The sequence below is a fragment of the Gekko japonicus genome, unplaced genomic scaffold, assembly GCF_001447785.1.
Source record: "Gekko japonicus isolate JY-2015 unplaced genomic scaffold, Gekko_japonicus_V1.1 scaffold834, whole genome shotgun sequence".
Lineage (NCBI taxonomy): Eukaryota > Metazoa > Chordata > Lepidosauria > Squamata > Gekkonidae > Gekko > Gekko japonicus.
This window is the reverse complement of record NW_015165855.1, coordinates 19,044-38,794: the sequence shown is the minus strand read 5'-3', so window position 1 is coordinate 38,794 and position 19,751 is coordinate 19,044. Positions and strand designations below refer to the sequence as shown.

The 19,751-nt window shown below is 51.1% G+C and overlaps 1 protein-coding gene across 1 annotated transcript in view; it reads right to left on the bottom strand.

Annotated features, from left to right (window-relative positions):
- The window catches only part of FCHSD1 (FCH and double SH3 domains 1), a 57,601-nt gene that overhangs the window by 34,208 nt on the left and 3,642 nt on the right, over positions 1-19,751 (bottom strand). The window contains exons 2-8 of the mRNA XM_015411128.1: positions 15,761-15,858; positions 12,376-12,421; positions 3,819-3,892; positions 1,320-1,464; positions 1,005-1,141; positions 759-822; positions 445-573 (exon numbers count right to left, since the gene is read on the bottom strand). Coding sequence (XP_015266614.1) covers positions 445-573; positions 759-822; positions 1,005-1,141; positions 1,320-1,464; positions 3,819-3,892; positions 12,376-12,421; positions 15,761-15,858 — 693 coding nt within the window. The remainder of the gene's footprint in view (positions 1-444; positions 574-758; positions 823-1,004; positions 1,142-1,319; positions 1,465-3,818; positions 3,893-12,375; positions 12,422-15,760; positions 15,859-19,751) is intronic.

The window sequence follows — 19,751 nt, the reverse complement described above, 5'->3', positions numbered from 1 at the left end:
TCTAGATCGTGGTCGGGGGGGGGAACACGCAGATCTGCCCTCACAGAGGAGAGAGAGCTTGTACCTGAATAAAACTTGGTCTTAAAGGTGCCACTGGACTGTTTTGGATTGCTAGCTATGGGGGGGGGGACGCGCAGATCTGCCCTCACAGAGGAGGGAGAGCTTGTACCTGAAGGCGGGCCGGGGGGACGACGACTCTGCAACTTACCTGGCTGCTTCTTGCTCCTCGTGGCCCAACTGAGGGCTGCTGGGAGCAGGGGGTGGGCCTTGTTGCATGTGCCCGCCCCCTGGGCTCCTTACTGCCGGAACTCCGCTCCTATGCTCTCCCGCAGGAAATGACCCCTGCCTGTACCAAAGCCAACATTGTCCTGCCCCAAGTATTTCCACAGCCTGGGCAGAGATACGGGGTTGTCCGTGTGCAGCGTCCCAAAGGGGGATTCCTACCTGGATGACGGCAGGCAGCTCTTTCTGGTAGTAGTGCTCGAGGTGGGCCTTGACAGCCACCAGCATCAGGGCGTACTCGTTCTGGGCCAACAGCAGCTGCTGCGAATTCTCGGCCAGCTGCACAGAGAACTGCAAGGAGGGGGGAAAGACAGTGCCGCACAATCAGCATTCTAAAAAAACCACTCCCTGTGACCCGCCGCCCACCCACTCTTGGGAAGTTTCCTGCCGGCCCTTTTCCCTCCACCCTGCACAGGCTTCGGGACTTTGCAACCCATCTACATTTCCTAACTCGCAGGCAGGCTGGGCCCTCTGACCTTGGCACTGAGCTTCTGCAAGCTGCCCTTGGTGTGAAATATGCCATGGTCGCTCCTCCGGAGCCTGCGGGAAGAAGGATGGGTGTCAGTTCCCAAAGGCTGGGATGCACGGAAGTCTTGGCACTGGAAAGCTCCCTTCAAGTACCCAGGAAACATCAGGCTAAGGATGACAACAGGGATCCCTTGCAGCCCTTGGCCAACTGAGCTTTGGCACTCCCGTCCGGCGGTCCCAGGGAGATGACTCACCTGGCCTCCACGTCAGCAGCCTTCTCCCGGGACACCTCATTGGTCCGCTGCAGCTGCACGTAATGCTTCTTGCTTTTGCCGACTTCCTTCACGGACTCCAGCAGTTCCGCCTGCGTACTCAGCAGCTGCTCAATGCCCTGACAAGGTTGGGGGCAAAACTGTCAGCCTCCTGGCGTGCCCTCCCCCCGGCCACCCACCAGCTGCCATCGCTGGTGTTCAATACCCCGGAAGAGTTTCAGAGCCTTCTTCTCTACTTGGGGACCAGCCCGGCCCACCCCAAGTCATCCCATCCCTGCCCAAGCCAAGAAGTACTACCTTTTTGAGCAGGTGCTCTTTGGACACCCGAGCGGTTTTAGCTGCCTCTGTGCTTACGGTGCGATAGTTATCGGAGGCAGCGACCCGGGCCTGGCCGGAGCAGACGGTGCCATCGATCACCCCCTTCCAGACGGTAAAAACACTCCTGCAGAAAGGCCACAGATGTTACTGGCTCCTGCCCGGCCCTGCATCTGGTCCATGAGCTACAAGGACATCCTCCGGGAGGGTCTTGGGGGGCTTCCCGTGTGCCGCCAGCCATGGCCCTACACTACCCGGCTCTTCCGGGAGATGTGCAGGCGCAATGCCAGTCTCTGATCGACCGCACTGCTACTCACTCCCTGCTCTATGCTCAGCAGAGCCTCTCAAGGAGCTCTTGGGAGTGGTAAACCACTTCCTGAGCTTTCGGCCTTGCAGTCCTCATTTCCAAAGCCCCGATGGGCTCAGCGCTTCTGCTTTATTGCATCTATAAACTACCCCTGGGCTCTCGGAAGTTCAGCTGCCGCAACGTCCACCTCGGGATGGATTCTAAGAAGCCCAACTTGCAGGCTGCATGGAATACCAACACCGCAAGGCAATTGTCGCTGCAGGGGAGCAGTTCTGCTCCGAAGGCCTGGCTGCCTTTGCACTCCCGCCACTCCCCACGCCTTGCTGACCTCTCTCAGTCTCCCGCTTCTGCCGAGCCCCCTCCCCCCAGACCCGTAGCTAGCAACTTTTTGCTGGGGGGCCAATGCTTTGCTCAGGGGGCCAGCCATTATATGTCTGTATGGCTGCCTTTGCACTCCGGCCAATGCTTTGCTCAGGGGGCCAGCCATTATATGTCTGTATGGAGCTATGCATATTCTTTCCTCCCCGCCCCCGACTGTGCTGGTTTGGATGGGGCTGATCGACTAACTGCAAGCCAGTGTACTTCAGAGCTGTGGAGTGCACAGCTGGAATCCTGTGCCTTGTCTCACGCAATGACTTCCCTGCGATCCCATGCAGCCCCCGTTCCACTGACAGGCCTGTAGCTACTGTGGAGCTCAGGGAGGAGAAGCCAAGGCTCAGTTTGGGGGCCCTGGAAGAAATGCTAGGGGGCTGGGCCCCATGGGCCCCACATTAGCTATGGACCTGCCTGTGACACCAGCACCCTTTTCCCCTCCTCCCCACCCCCATTTTTTCCAACTCCCACCTAATAGCACCCCTTGCTCCCAACAAAGATGAGAGGGAAAGTATTTTGGGAGGCTTCTCCTACCCCCCCTCCCCATCTCGCAGTTATGCAGAAATACGCTCATTTTTGACCTGCGGCTTCACCCGATTTTCCCCGCTGTTTCATGAGCCTCAAAAGACAGGATCACAAAACCGCGGGAAAAATCGGGCGAAGCCGTGGGTCAAAATGTGGCCGCGCGGCTCCGAGTGGGAAATTGACCAATGGAAATGGAGCAAAGAGAGGCGCGACGGCGGCGCAGCTCCTTGTGCGAAATCAGCCACAGTCTCTGTTCTGACTCCACAGAATCCAAGGCACTGCACACTCCCCCTCCCCACCATAAGGACACATTTCCCAGGACACGCATGCGAACACCCCACTGCAACTGAGCGCACAGTGATATTGGTGTTTTCTCGGATTTTATTTATGTCACGATTGGTGTTCCTCCCTAGACCTGAGTGTCCCGTTGCCGTTGTGATACTGCTTGTCGCTTTGAAACTGGCACCTCAGAATGTGAACGGGCCGGGTATTCCCTCATACACCAGCTTCCGTTCCTGGGTTAGAGTCGTGCGCACACCCTCTCTCTCTCTTGCTGCTCACGATCCGTTCCAGCTTCCTCCCTGGTGCCTTCCGTTTCTCCACTTTATTAGTCTCACAATCAACATCTGCTGATGCAACGAACATGAAATTGAGCAAACTTCAGAGGACGGCGGAAGACAGGAGGGCCTGGCGGGATCTGGTCCATGGGGTCGCGAAGAGTCGGACTCGACTGTGCGACTGAACAACAACAAAAATCACCAGTTGCCAATTTGTCAAAGTGGGCTCTTGGGCAGGGTTTTCTGTTGGGTGGGTGGGGGAGACTTCTCTTTCTTATAGGCACTCCGTTTCCTGCATGTGAAATATTTTTATTTATTTATTTATTTATTTAGTTTGCGATTTCTATCCTGCCCTACCCAGTGGCTCAGGGCGGCTAACAACATGTTTAAAATAGTAAAACAATAAAACAATTTTACATATGCAATAAAACTGGTGCTTCAAATCTGAACGCACGATGCAGCTATTCCCAGCAGTGGAGTCGGTGGAGTATCCAGCTTAGGAGACCAAGTCATCCCCTGTGCCCAGCTGCGGGGCGTGGCAATCCCTGCACCTTCTCGTCTTCCTCAGGAGGAGAGGATGTGCCCAAACGGACACCATCCGCCTCCCCCTCTTCTGCCAGCACCTTTTTCGAGGGCTGTCCTCTTCGGCAGAGAGGCCAGCAGCGGAGCAGGTCAACCCGGTCAGCCCTGCCCCCCTCCCCCCCCCAAACCGGTCCCCACCTGCAGTCGCTGCTCTCACTCCGGCCCCGCAGCCACTCTCTCTTCAGGAACGGACTCGCCAGTCTCTGGAGCGCCTGGAAAGACACAACCACAGCCACCCCTCCGTGCGCTCAGGAAGATGCTCGTTCTGCCCTCAATGACACCAACAGACCAGAACAAAAACAAAAACCCGGAAGCCAGAGATATTTCTGCTAAACTGTTGACCAGATGACTTAGATAAGAACCACAGATACTTTATTTTACATGTTGTAACAGCAGCCAGAATTGTATTCGCAATGACATGGAGGACAGGGAAGATCCCAACGCTGTATGAGTTGACATTGAAGATTACGGAATGTGCTGAAATGGACAGATCTACAGATACATTAAAAGGAAAAATGGAAAAAGAATTTATGGGACCTTGGAGGGCGTTTTAGGACTGGTTAAAACTGAGAAAATAAGATTAAATGAAGAAGAATAAGAATGATAGATACAGTAGTTGTGAAGTTCTAATGAGAAGCCTTGCATACAGAACGTTAAATTGGATTTTTTAATACATATACTTCTGTACCTTTCCTTTTCCCCTTCTTTCCCCTTTCCCTTTCTCTGTGCATAAACTAGTAACATTTAAAAAAATATATCTGGCACAGAATGTGGGTCCCTGGGAGACTCCATCCCTGATCTCTCCCCCTTCTTCCAGCAGGTTTCTAATCCAGGGGTCCCCAACCCTTTCAAGCCCCCAGGGAACTTTGGAGTTCTGACACAGCGTGCTGGACACAGCCACGCCATGGCTGCTGCAGGAGGTGGAGCCAGCCACGAAATGACTGCCACAGCTTCCCTTCAGCCTCACTGTGAAGAGCCTCATGTTGTGGTGGCAGCTGTTGCCAAAGCAATGTTTCTTTTTATAAATCTGCACAACTCATCAAGTCTTCAATAGCCAAGCCCCACCTGGCTCGACCCACTTTCTCAAAAGCAGGCTCCAGAAAAGGTGTGGGCAGGCACCATGGCGCCCTGTGGTACCATGCTGGGAACCACTGTTCTAATACTCGTTTGTGCAGAACATCAACAGATGCCAGAGTCAGAGTAGTGCCATGAGGCATCTCCCAACACTCCTGGTCCACTGCTTCGAAAAAGAAGGTTCTCTCCTCTCTGGGAAGCCGCACAACTGCTCCTTAGGCAAGCCACACAAGATGCAAGGCATGAAACGTGAAACAGTGGGACTGGGGCACACGGCATGAAAGCATCTTATCCATCAGACACACCATGCACTAAGCAATGATCAAAGCAAAAAGGCTGTTGGGCAGTGAGCCATTGGTGGCGCTTCAGCATCCTGCTCCAGTTCCTTCATGACCAAAGCAAGGTGGGTTGGCACAACTGATTTCCCCACCGTACAGTCATTTATTTCATTTTGCTTGCCTAGCAAGCGCCATGTGGAATCTGAAGTTGCAAAGCAATGGCTCACGGTGTTCGTCTTGACTGTGCTATGCCACCCGGTGGTGTAGCGGTTAAGTGCGTGGACTCTAATCTGGGAGAACCGGGTTTGATTCCCCACTCCTCCACTAACAGTTGCTGGATGACCTTGGGCACGCCATAGTTCTGTCAGAGCTGTTCTCTCAAGAACAGTTCTCGAAAGAGTCAGCCTCGCCTACCTCACAGGGTGTCTGTTGTGGGGAGGGGAAGGAGTTTGTAAGCCGCTCTGAGACTCCGAGTGAAGGGTGGGGTACAAATCAAATCTCTTCTTCTTCTTCTGTTATTATCACCCATGTTTCTGATGTAGACGCACAAACACTTCACCCAGTTACCAGCTGTGTGGCAGGGACAAAACACCCCACTGATCAGCCGCACTTCCACTCCTGCGGCCAAAGACTGCTAGGCCCGCAGCTGGGGTGGATGCACCCTTTTGGGGGCTATGAGCTAGAGGCACACAGTACAGGGATGCCCTATCAAGAGTTCACACAGAAAGACCCCAATCCAAATCTGAACTCTTGCACTCTAAAGACCAGGTCACTGACAACCCAGTATTGTGGGTCAGAGTTAGTTACCAGTTCTGGTGCCAAATGCCTCTTTGAATGCAGGGGAGTTTAGAACTGTGCTGGGGGGGGGGGTTGCCGTGAAAAGCTGACGAAAGCTGCCTTGCTTCACTGCCATCGTCCTCTACACATCCTCTTCCCCTTTACATTGTTGATTAGCACAAGCTCCCGTGCCCTTCGCTTAGAGCCCACGCCAGTCTTTCCTGCTCTTGCTGAAGGCACGGGAGAGGAGTGCCCATCGGTCTCAAGAGAAACCCAGATGGTTGGTTTTAATCTCCAGCCACAAATGCCATGCACCAGGATTTTGAACACTCATAGCACTTAAAATGCCAGGATCAGCCAGAGCAGAGGTGGGGGCCATCAGACCCAGCCAGCTCGCTAAACACCTGACCTCCTCCCCTCCCCATCCCCACAAGCTCCTCCTCTTGAAATTGGATCATGCTGTGAAAAAAAGTTTCATCTTCCTGACTATCTCTGTCTCCAATAAGAAGCAAATGCTTCTATTCGTTAAAGGCACCAAGAACCTCGAAAATGGGAGGGGAGATATGCTAAGAAATAAAGATAGATCTTTAACGCAGTTGCTTTAGCAGGACATTCGTTGACTGGGCAATATTTACCTGTCTTCATTGATTGAGCCATTCCAATGGAAGATAGGCTTGCATGGCAACAGGGGGTTGCCGTGAAAAGCTGACGAAAGCCGCCTTGCTTCACTGCCATCGTCCTCTACACATCCTCTTCCCCTTTACATTGTCGATGAGCACAAGCATGCACGGTGTGTCCCCAGCCCTGCTCCCGTGCCCTTCGCTTAGAGCCCATGCCGGTCTTTCCTGCTCTTGCTGAAGGCATGGAAGAGGAGTGGCCATTGGTCTCAAGAGAAACCCAGATGGTTGGTTTTAATCTCCAGCCACAAATGCCATGCACCAGGATTTTGAATACTCATAGCCAATGTTCCCTCTAAGCCGTAGAGTCTCATGAGCAAAACTTCTACTTTCTGAGCGACTGGCATTAAAGTTGTGAGCGAGCAATTTGGCTGCTGCATAAATCAGTTTGCTTTGGAGCCCTCCTTCCTGAGCTAAGATAAAAATGTCTGAGCCAGAGGCTAAAAAACTGTGAGCTAGCTGACACTAACTCAGCTGCCACTCTTAGGCCAATCGGCCTGACTCCCGCACACGGGAGAATGGGGTCCCAGGCCGTTAAAGCCAAAGCCCAGGTGCCATCAGGAGGTCCACCAGCAGGGCCAGAACTCCAGAAGCCCTCCCACTCTTCCCCCCCCCCCAAGCACCAAGAATACAGAGCATCCCTGCCCCAGATAGAGTATTCTGCCTATACCTTGTGGCTAAGAGCCACTGATGGACCTCTGCTCCATATGTTTATCCATATGTTTAGATGTCCTTGCAGATCCAGTTTTGCAATCAGATACTCAGGGGTGATCTTGGCCCAGAAAGCTTTATCATCGCCTTAGGCTGAAAGAGCAACGGTTACACTTTCTGGAGTAGTCTGACCTGTCTACAGTGAGATCTACCCTAGTGACATCCAGCCCATTTGCTCGAGGAACACACTCTGCCTCGGGCTACACTGGAAAAATTCTCAGGCATTTCTGCTGGTGCAAAAGGCAGTCGGTCACCAGGCTGCCAGCTGCGGCAAACCGCTTTGACTGTATTCCACCAACCTTAACCCAGCTGTTTTGGCTCCTGGGCCCAATCTAAAGTGCTCTTTTGACCTCTAAAACCACGCACCTGTTCAATTCACTTTTTATTTGTTCAGCCATAATGAACTACAAAAAAAAAGATGGTGCTCTACACCCAAGGAGAATGTTACAGTGAAGCAACGGGAGGAATGAAAGGCCTCACAAGACCAAGGCAATAATCCAGCTACAAACATGAAGAATAACTTTGGCATCCCTTTCCGCTACAGCCTTGACACAGTTGGCTACGCTCCGTGTTTTCTCCTCATTCTATTGCTTGCTTGGCAAGGGAGCAGAACGAGTAATAAGAAAACAAAAGAACTCAAAGGACACGATCTCGCAGTCGATTTTCATTTTCCCTCAAATGCCAATTTGTTAAGGAAACGGCAAAGACACATTTAACAGACCACACACTGAAGTCTGGCTGAATGAATAACATGTTGTCTCCTATCGCCAGTCATTACAAAGATGAAAACATCAAAAGTAGCACAGGTGAGATTACTATCAGAAAGCCAGTGTGGTGTAACAGCTAGAGTGTCAGGCTAAGACCCGGGAGGCCCAGGTTCAAATCCCCACACTGCCATGGGAACTTGCTGGGTGACCTTGGGCCAGTCACGCACTCTCAGCCTAGCCTCCCTCGCAGGGCTGCTGTGAGCATAAAATGAAGAAGGGGAGGACTGCGCAAGCTACTTTGGATCCCCGTTGAGGAGAAAGGCAGAGTTATCAATTAAGTAACCAGTTTGGTGTAGTGGTTAAGTGTGTGGACTCTAATCTGGGGGAACCGGGTTCGATTCCCCACTCCCCATAGTTCTGATAAGAGCTGTTCTTGAAAAAGAGCAGTTTCTGCCAGAGCTCTCTCAGCCGCACCTACCTCACAGGCAATGTTCCCTCTAAGCTGAGTTAGTGTGAGCTAGCTCACAGTTTTTTAGCCTCCCGCTCACACATTTTTGTCTTGGCTCAGGAAGGATGGCTCCAGAGCAAACTAATTTATGCAGTAGCCAAATCGCCCACTCACAGCTTTAATGCCGGTAGCTCACAAAGTAGAATTTTTGCTCACAAGACTGCGCGGCTTAGAGGGAACATTGCTCACAGGGTGTCTGTTGTGGGAAGGGGAAGGGAAAGGAGTTTGTAAGCTGCTCTGAGACTCCCTTGGGTAGTGAAGGCCGGGGTATAAATCCAATCTCCTCCTCCTCCTCCCCCTCCTCCTCCTTCTTCTGCATTATCATCTGCAATTTCATGAATTGTTTACACAATCTCTCTCCTGCAGAACATGTTTTGCTGCCAAGGTATATAAAGCCTCCTTGTCGTTCAAACCGGCAGCAAGGAGAAATTTCATTTTCTGTTGATCTGATCAAGAAAAAACCTCCAATGCACTGTTTACAGTATCCGTATCTTATTTCTTTATAAAGAGGCCAGCTCAGCAATTAATGGGCTAAATAAAACCCATCCTAAATAGTTCAGATTGAAGGTAAAAGAAGAAGGTAAGAGAAGAAGGGGACGGCAAAGGATGAGATGGTTAGACAGTGTTATCGATGTAACGAACGTGAAATTAAGCAAACTCCGGAGCATGGCGGAAGACAGGAGGGCCTGGCGTGATGTGGTCCACGGGGTCGCGGAGAGTCGGACTCGACTGTGCGACTGAACAACAACTAACAAACAGTTTGGAACCAAGATACATGCCTGCTCCCGTGGCCTTGGGTCATTGGGAAAGGCCTTGCTTCTTGGGCTTCTCCCGTCAGCAACTCATCACGCGGCCTCAGAGACGGCCTGTTCAAAGGCAGCAAGGGAAGTAGGGCATATCCCCTTCCCTTGCACGCAATGTCTGGCACCATCCCTACTCTTAGGGAAACAGAACAGTTCTTTCATATTGTACTTTTCAGTTAATTGACGTGGGTTGGTGATTATTGCTGTTGCATGGATGATGGTTTTGGATTCTCTTTACCAGGTGTCATTTCCTGCAGGAGCGCACAGGAGCGGAGCTCCGGCAGTAAAGAGCCCAGGGGGTGGGCACATGCAACAAGCCCCACCCCCGGCTCCCAGCAGCCCTCAGTCAGAGCAAGAAGCAGCCAGGTAAGTTGCAGACCCCCCCCCGCCCCAAAACAGTCCAGTGGCACCTTTAAGACCAAGTTTTATTCAGGTACAAGCTCTCCCTCCTCTGCAAGGACAGATCTGCACGTCCCCCCCCCCCATAGCTAGCAATCCAAAACAGTCCAGTGGAGCCTGAGTGGTGGGTGTTGCCTTCTGACACACTTCCGGTGATGTCAGGGTGTGTGGCATATGCAAACAAGTTATGCTAATGAGTTACGCTAATGAGCTCCTGCACCTCTTTTCCTACGAAATGACCCCTGCTCTTTACTTATTTAGATATACTGTCTTTACTTATACCCCGCCCTTCTCCCCAGCGGGGAACCCAAGGCCGATTACATTGTTCTCCACTCTTGCATTTTAGGTTTGAGGTAGGTTAGGCTGAATGTGAGCAACTGGCCTGAGGTCACCCAGTGAGCTTTCATGGCAGTGGGGACCTGAACCTGGGTCTCCCAGATCCGAATCCAGCACTCTAACCACTGCACATGCTGGCTCTCATGTTGACCACTGTTGAGGTCTCTACTGTATTTTGTGTCCTTTGATTGCTGGGTTATTCCGGTGTAAAGATTTGTTTTTTTGCTGGATTAGTCTGGTGTAAAGATTGTTTCATTTTCCTTAGCTGCACTTTTTATTCTTCTAGTTGTATTTCGTAATTTAGTGGCATTCAAAGCAGTGTTCCCTCTAAGCTGAGTCGGTGTGAGCTAGCTCACAGTTCTTTAGCCTCTGGCTCACACGTTTTTGTCTTAGCTCAGGAAGGAGGGCTCCAGAGCAAACTATTTAATGCAGTAGCCAAAATCACTCGCTCACAACTTTAATGACAGTAGCTCACAAAGTAGCATTTTTGCTCACAAGACTTCACAGCTTAGAGGGAGCATTGATTCGAAGCATTTTTACTGAATAACAGGGTTCACTTTTTTATATAAAAAAAGATGAGTTGACTTTGCCCGTAAGGGCCACTAAGATGCTTAGATGTGTTTGTGTGCGATGTTATATTGAAGGACTTAGATGGCAAAGAATTTAAACATGCTGTTCCCTGGCTGCAAAAAACCCCCCTTTAACATGAACATATGAACTGGCCCTCAAAGATACACCCATCTTTCACACCCAGGTCTGAGCCTGCAAAAATGATATATGTCTAGCAGGGCCCGAAACTCAGGCTAGTCCGATGATGCTTATGCAACACTGAGATGCAACGATTCAGGCGGGTAGCCATGTTGGTCTGACACAACAGAGCACAATGGCACCTTTAAGACCAGCAAAGTTTAATTCTGGGGATCAGCCCCCGTGTGCAGGCACACTTCTTCAGACACTGAGATGCAAAGCAGCAGCAGAGGCCAGTGCTGGTGAAGGACTCACATGCATCAGGACTGAATGGAACCGAAGGAAGATGTGGCACAAACCAGCAGCAAAGCAAACAAATGGGTGAGAGGAAAGAATGCGACGAGGGCTCACCTGCAATCCCAGGTTGGGACTTCAAAGGATGAGGGTTCAGCAGGGGCAGCCGAGTGAAGCCCTCTATTTGTGCAGGGTCCAGACGCAAGCAAGAGAGAATGGGAGATTAGGCAGGAGCGGGAGGACTGCAGGGGTAAGCATGCCGTCAGCAACCCCTAGCAACGTAAGGGATGCTAAGAAGCCTTTTGAGTGGCGGCGGCAGTGGCTGCTGAGGAAAGCCCTCCTCATCCGCCACCCTGTGTTCCTAGAGCTCAGGGCAAAGTCAACAGTTCTCTCCAAAACGGAATACAGGTGTGAGGTCCACAGTCAGTGCTCCTGCTGAGCGGAAACCCCCATCTTATTACAACACCCTTTTAAGGTTCTTATTGCAAAGATCCAGGTGGAGCTGACTTGACCTACCCTTTCCCACGAGGAATCTCTCTGACCCCCAGGCTTTTTTTAAAAATTCATTTTTTTTGTACATTTCTCATACACATATTACTGTTTTATCATTTATACATATATTTTCAGAGTCTAATATTTTCCCCAACCCAATTATACAATCCTGCCCATCTTTCAACAAACTCCTCATCATATTTCCCTTGTAATGTCAAGTTAAGTTTATCAACTTCAGCTACCTCTAACAGTTTACCTATTACTTCATCTATTCTGGGTGTATTGTCTAATTTCCAATATTTGGCCCATAGTATTTTCGGTGCTGTAATTACGTAGGATAATACATATTTTTCATTCATATTAAGTGATTCCGGCATTATGTTGAGTAGGGATATTTCAGGCACCAAATCCGTTTTCACCATCAAAATTTCCTCTATGATTTTCTGTATAGATTTCCAGTACTTCTACGTTTTTGTACAACGCCACCACATGTGGTAGAATTACAACACCCTTTTAAGGTCCTTAATGCAAAGATCCAGGTGGAGCTGACTTCACCTAGCCTTTCCCACGAGGAATCTCTCTGACCCCCAGGCTTAAACAACTTGCATTTTAGGTCTGAGTCACTGCCTGGGCAAATCTGACCTCATATTAACCTTCTGGCAACTGTAATACTGTGGCCAAGTGTGCTAGTGGCAGCGGGGGGGGGGGGATCATTTGCTTCAGAAAGATAAGCGGGGAGCTGGAACAGGCATGGGAATCCTCACCTGTTTCCATCGCTTGACACACCTGTTCAGGGGCCTACATCAAGGACAACGGGTTGAGACTTCTCTTGCTTAAAGCCTCATTTGTAGCCACTGCTGTTTTCCCTGTTCTGGTTAGTCAAACACCACCGGAGTGGAAAATACACACATCTCAAAAGAACAAGTCGCTGAGAAATCTCGTCTGTCCTCACCTGCCCATACTCCCTCTCGATGGCAGATCGCTGTTTGCTGTAGGACCTGCAAGGAGAAAAAGACAAAGACTCTGAGCAAGGCCTGAAAACCCGCTGGCACATTCAGGGTCCGGTGGTCTATCCTGTGAAAGGCAGGGTTTCTGTTCACCCTAGAAGTCTCTCACGCAGGCCTCAGAGCAATGTGTGCATATGTGGGGGGCGGGGGGACACCTTCTTTCTCCAGTGGAGTTCATGATGGCATGAGGGCTGTGACTCAACAGCAGTGCCCAAGCTTTGCACCTAGAGGGTCATGAGTTCAAGTCCTGACATCTCCTGTTAATAAGGGTGGCAGGGCTGGGAAAGCAGTCTCCATGAGGCTCTAGACTGACAGGACGACATGGGGCAACCCTCCACCCACTCCCATGATTGACAGCATTCTAACTGCAGGAGGCTACGAAGTTAGGGGACATGCACCACGACAAGGTAAGCTTCCCTGGGCATCCCCAAAGGGTTCGACAACAGATGCCAAACCACCATCTTCCGAGGACATGGTGATGCTCACACCCACACACACACCCACGCAGCTGAAAGCCTCCTGGTTCCCGAAGTCTTCAGCTCCTAACATCAGAAGGTGGGTGCCTGGGTGAGTCGGAGACAGAATGAAGACTTCCCAAAGCAAGAAGTCTTCAATTTAGGGATGCCAACCTCCAGGTGGGACCTGGGGATCCCCTGGAGTTACAGTTCATCTCTACACTACAGAGATCAGTTTCCCTGGAGGAAATGGCTGCTTTGGAGGGTGGACTCTATGGCACTGTACCCCACTGAGGTCCCTGCCCTCCCCAGGCTCCACCCCCAAATCTTCAGGAGTTCCTCAACCTAGATCTGGCAACTCTACCTCCCCCAACCTCCCCTCCCCCGCTGGTGGCCAGAGGGGGACCTAGCAGCAATGCTCCCTCTAAGCCCACCTCACAGGGTGTCTGTTGTGGGGAGGGGAAGGGAAAGGAGTTTGTAAGCCACTCTGAGACTCCAAGTGAAGGGCAGGGTATAAATCCAATCTCTTCTTTTTCTTCCTTCTTCTAAGCTGTGGAGTCCTGTGAGCAAAAATTCTATTTTGTAAGCTACTGGCATTAAAGTTGTGAGAGAGTGATTTGGCTACTGCATAAATTCAGTCTGCTCTGGAACCATCCCTCCCGGAGCTAAGACATAAAAGTGTGACCCGGAGGCTAAAAAACTGTGAGCCAGCTCACGCTAACGCAGCTTAGAGGGAAATCTGCCTGGCAGCCCTATTTCAATTGCATGTGAGAGGAGAGCAAGGAGGAAAGAAAATTGTCTGGCTGGGGAGCAACCCCATTTGTGCCTGTGCTGGCGATGCCTGTGTAAAGTCAACGACTGGGTCCATTTCTGCCTTGGGCTGTCCCTGCAAGCCCCTTCTAAAGGTAAAGGTTCCCTTGCTCGAAAGCCAGTAGAATCCGACTCTAGGGTTGCGGTGCTCATCTCCGTTTCAAAGCCGAAGAGCCAGCGCTGTCCGAAGACGTTTCTGTAGTCATGTGGCCGGCATGACTAAACACCAAGGCGCACGGAACGCTGTTACCTTCCCACCGAAGTGGTACCTATTTATCTACTTGCAATTTCTTGCTTTCGAACTGCTAGGTTGGCAGGAGCTGGACCTAGAGACAGCAGCTCACTCCGTCATGCGGCACCCTCGGGTCTCGAACTGCTGAACTACTGACCTTCCAGAGACTGCAGTTCAGCATCTTAACCACTTGAGCCACCGCAGCTCCTAAGCCCCTTCTACCCAGCTCCAATCTGCTTCGCCTCTGAAGAGACAAAGCTAACTCTGCTGGGCTATTGAAAATATTCCCAAAGGACCACAGGGAGGCCAGTTTCAGGTCAGAAGGGTGGGGGTAGAGAAAGCCTGCACAGTACAGCAATAACACGGTCCTTCAATTTTTCTCTTTAAAAAAACCAGACTCTGGAGCTGTGACCTTAAGGGAACTAAGCCCCTTCTACCCAGCTCCAATCTGCTTCACCTCTGAAGAGACAAAGCTAACTCTGCTGGGCTATTGAAAATATTCCCAAAGGACCACAGGGAGGCCAGTTTCAGGTCGGAAGGGTGGGGGTAGAGAAAGCCTGCATATTACAGCAATAACACGGTCCTTCCGTTTTTCTCTTTAAAAAAAACAGACTCTGGAGCTGTGACCTTAAGGGAAACTGCCACCCACCAACCTGCATTTACTGTCACTGGGAGAGAAAAAAAATAGCTGTAAATTTTCCATCGTGTGGCCAGATACAGGTTGCCCCCACCCCCGCAGAATTTCAGGAGGGAAACAATCCAAACGGAAATGGTTGAACTAGCGCACACACACCTAAGTCTCTTACTTAAAACCAGGGCTCTTTTTGTAGAAAAAGCCCAGCAGGAACTTATTAGCATAATAGGCCACACCCAACAGCAGAAACTCATTAGCATATTAGGCCACACCCCTGACAGCACCGCTCTTTAGCACATTAGGCTGCACCCCCATGTTACCAGAAGTGTGGTTATCCAGCCATACCCACTTTTTGCTTCTTATTCTCTTTACCTTGTTTGTGGTCCAAACCCAGGGCCTTTTTTTGGAGCAGGAACTCCTTTGCATGTTAGGCCACACACCCCTAACGTAGCCAATCCTAATGAGTTCCTGCTGTTGGGTGTGGCCTATTATGCTAATGAGTTCCTGCTGGGCGTGGCCAACTTGGGAGCCAGCCGGAACTCCGTTCCTGCCCAAAAATAGCCCAGCTTAAAACCACAGCCTCAGTAATGACACTCTGTAAAAAGCAAAAGGGGGAAAGATCATGCCATGTGTAGTTCCACTGTAATGGATGGATGGACTGGATGGAGGCGAATGGGTGCCTTACAAACAAGCCTTCTTTCAATATGGCCTCTTGGGGGAGAAACTGCAGGTCTTGGGGAGACACGGCAAAGGGCGCTGCCCGTCCCGGCCGCTTTGGGCTCCAGAGGAGGGAAAGCTTTCACCCACCTCCGGAAGTCCTGTGCTGTTTGTTTAGTGAGAGAGGGAGAGGAAAGCCTTGGGGCCGAGCCAAAACGTCCTCCTGACCACAGACATCCTGGCAGGGCTCCCCCCCCCCTGGAGTCCAGTGGACACGGCCTGGTGTGTATGCGCCTGTGTTGGCCTCTGCCTCCCCGCCGTGCCGCTGACCTGAAAGGGCTCCCGGGGAGCAAGGCACTGTTAGGAGAGAAGCTGGGCAACAACCCCTTTGTTCCAAGGGTCACTTCAGGTTGGGAAAAGAGATTAAACCCAGCCAGTTCCTCAGGCAGGGCGCTGAGGGCACTGACGGGCTCGGCTGGCCTTGGCCTCCTGGGTCCACTGCCTGGTCTTCCTCCTACCCAGCGGGCTCCGCTTGTTGTTACCTGATGTCCTCCAGGAGTTCCAGCTCCCGCTGCTGCTTGCTCTGCAGGCTGGACAGTTGCTCCACAAAGCGCACCTTCACCTCCTGGATGGGCTTAATCTGCCGAGAGAAGAGATTTGGCAGCCTCTGGTCATCAAGGGGCCCTCAAACCTACAGCACCGTCAAGCCCCCAGCAACAGACTGGGAAGAAACCCAGGGATCCCCCTAGTGTGGGCAGCAGGAGGACTACAGCAAGAGCAATTCCCCCCCCACGGAGGGGTGTGCAGGGGGGTGTACACTGGATGGAGTCCTGGCAGGCCCCACGCAGTGGCCGCCTGTGCCAGCATTAGGGGGCTGATGGGCAGCAAACCCAGCTCCTTCTCCACCGGAGCAACAGCAGCTCAGGGTGGAGTTATGAACTGGGAAGTCCCAGGTTCGAATCTACCCCTGCCAGGATCTCCCAGGCAGAACACACAGTCTCTTTCGCCTCTAGTTGCTGGGGGGGGGGGATGGAGAGATTTTATCCTGGACTGGAAGAGAGAGAGCGCGCTGGCTCCGGAGGTCGCGAACAGTGTTCCCTCTAAGCTGAGTTAGTGTGAGCTAGCTCACAGTTTTTTAGCTTGCGGCTCACACATTTTTGTCTTAGCTCAGGAAGGAGGGCTCCAGAGCAAACCGATTTATTCAGTAGCCAAATCGCTTGCTCACAACTTTAATGCCAGTAGTTCACAATGTGGAATTTTTGCTCACAAGATTCCACAGCTTAGAGGGAACATTGGTCTCGAAACAGGACGGGAAACGACGACGGGCCCCGCACACCCAGCTCCCCTTCTCTCAGCCCTCCCACCCCGCGGAGAGACCAGCCCCGTCGGAAGAAGCGCAGCCGCGAGCGAGCCAGGGAAGGGCCGGCGGGCAGGTGGAGGGCAGCGGAGGCGCCCCGCCAGCCAGACCCGTTGGGGGGGAGGGGCTTACCTTGTGGGGCAGCGGCTTGCCCGGGCCCGCCTCCCCCTGGCTGCTCCACCGCCCTCCGGGAGGAGTCGCTCGAGGGCGCCGGCCCCTTCCCACCAGGCGCCCGGCACCGGCTCTGCTCCTGCGCCCGGCCGGGTTGTGGGCCGCCGCCGCCACCCTGGGGTTCGAGGGCACGAGAGCGGCTGGCTGCGCTCGCCAGTTCCTTGCAAGCCGATCTAGAGGGAGTTCTTCTGTGCGCTTCCCGCGGGTCGGGGTAAAAAGAGGTAGATCATGAGTTTAAACGGATCCTCATGAATATAACACAATAAAACAGACCTCCAATCAGATTGTCGATCATCTTGGTCTAAAGGCAGCACAATAAAAACCGCAGTTTTGTGGCACGTGGAGCCAAGGGACAGATCCTGATTTTTTTAAAATGTGGGATCAGGCAAAAGTCACCGTCAAATTACTCATCACATGATCCAGTGTTCCCTCTAAGCTGACTTAGTGTGAGCTAGCTCAGAGTTTTTTTAGCCTCCGGCTCACACGTTTTTGTCCTGGCTCAGGAAGGAGGGCTCCAGAGCAAACTAATTCATGCGGCAGCCAGATCGCTCGCTCACAACTTTAATGCCAGGAGCTCACAAAGGAGAATTTTTGCTCACAAGACTCCACAGCTTAGAGGGAACATTGAACTACAGAAATCACAGATCCCTCACGTTGGGGCACCGACATTGCGCAAAAGCATGGATCCTCATGAATTTGGGATGATGACCCAAAACTCATGTCAAATCAGATATCATGTCCATGGCCACAGACTGCACCACAAAAATCACAGTTCCACTGCTTCATGATGCCACCATGGTGCAAGAAAAGATGGATCTTCATGGATCCTCCTGATTGTTACATGGGGTCACCCAAAACTCATTTATGTCGCCCCTGACCACAAACCAAATCACAAAAATCATGGGTCCACTACTTGGGTGTGCCACCGTAGTGCAGAAACATGGTTTTAAAGTACAAATCTTCAGGATTTTTACATTTGGTCACCAAAAACTCACCATCAAATCACTCATTCCTAGTCACCACAAAATCGTGGATCCACCACAAAAGCATGGATTCAAGGCATGGATCCTCGCGGATCTTAATGATTTTTATATTTGATTATTCGAAATTCACCATCCCAGTCTAAACTCTTTTGGAAAACATAGATTTATAACAGGTGACACCGCCTCCCCCATAAGGGAAGCATTGGGAAGGTGGGTCTCTTTGCCTGTTCCAAAGCAATGCTCTCTAACTGAAGAGAAGTCAGAAGGTTATTTCTTTTCTTTCTGGGTGTCAAGTGAAAACCTTGAGTCCCAGCCAAAGATCACTCCTGTTTATCTTTTAAGATTTCTGTTTAAAATCAGTCTTATGATACTTGGAACGAGTAAACATGAAAAGATCACAATGATACAAACTATTCTTGTATATGTAAATGAAATCAGAAACAGATATACACACATATCATTCCTTATCCCTTATCCTACTTAAAGATTACAAGATAAAATACAATTTCTGAGATTCAGAAGGATTAGATAATCTCACGCAAACAACATTCAGGGGTGTTTTGGATTATATAGGCCCAATTATGTGAAACCCGCATAAGCATACGAAAACCTTCCAAGTTGTCACTTCTGATGGTTTGAGGTAAACACTTCTCTGAGCTCAGAAGAAATTTCCCATGGAAATATATATATATATCAAAATTGTGTACTATTAGACCAGCTTGTTCAGAAATTTTTCTGGGCATCAGTCCATCTGTTTAAAGTATCTCTTCTTCCCTAAGATGGGACATTGAGTACACAGCTGAGAAAGTAAAACTAGTATGTTTTGCAAATCTGAAAACTAAACTAAACTGTGAGGGCTGCTTTTTGTTCAATCAGTGCCTCTAGCTGACAAGTGTCTGTGACAGAGCCTTAAAGTTTTAACTTGTTTTTCTCGAACATCCACCCTAAATCCGCACATCACATGGATGCCCACGGATTGCAATAGGAAAAAAACCACAGATCTGGTGCTTTGTGGTAACACCATGGCAGAAAAGCATAGATCCAATGTGCAGATCTTTGTGATTTTTGCATGGATTCTAGCAAATATGACTGTGAAATCTAAGTTCATATCTATGTCCATGTATTGTACCATTAAAAAAACCCTCCAAAATCCAACATTGTGTCATTGCCTTGGCACAGGCCCGTAGCTACTGGGGGCCCCGCGGGGCCCAGCCCCCACATGGTTTTTACGGGCACCTCCCCCTTGGTGGGGTGGGCTTACCTACCACCAGGAGCCCACAGGAGGAGCAGCAGGAGCCACAGGCCCCCCTGCCAAGTCCCCCATTCCTGGTGCCTTCGCCAAGGCAGGAGAAGTCCACTGCAAAGGGAGGTCCAGGCACCTATAGGAGCAACAGCGGGGGTTGGGCAGAGGCGCCAGAGTCCGACGGAGCCCAGTCCTGGCTCTTCAGAGGGGGATGGAAGAGGACGGGCCGAGGCGGCCAATGGGAAAAGGCCCCAGGTGCTGACCCAGCGGTTGCCGAGTAGAAGAGCCCCAGAATTCCACCGGAGCGGCAGAGAGACAGAGACCAGAAAATCAGTCCAACTCCAGTAGTGTCTCGTTTCTCATGCTGCTCCTTAGATCCCCCCCCCCCACTCTGCATCCCAGCCGGGGGTTCACAATGGCTGCATTTCGCCCCCTCCATCTGGATGGAACCCCCTTGTGCCAAAGAAGGCCCCCCGGAAACACCCCCCGCAGGACGACGAGGTAGCTGGGTTAGGGTGAGCTAGCTCACAGTTTTTTAGCCTCCGGCTCATACGTTTCTGTCTTAGCTCAGGAAGGACAGCTCCAGAGCAAACTAATTTATGCAGCAGCTAAATTGCTCGCTCACAACTTTAATGCAAGTATTATTCTTTATTCTTTATTGTATTTATTATTTAATATTTCATTATTTAGAAGTATGAACATGGCATGGCAGTACCGCACAGACATATAATGGCAGCCCCCCCCCCAAAAAAAATTGGCCCCCTGAGCAAAACGTTGTT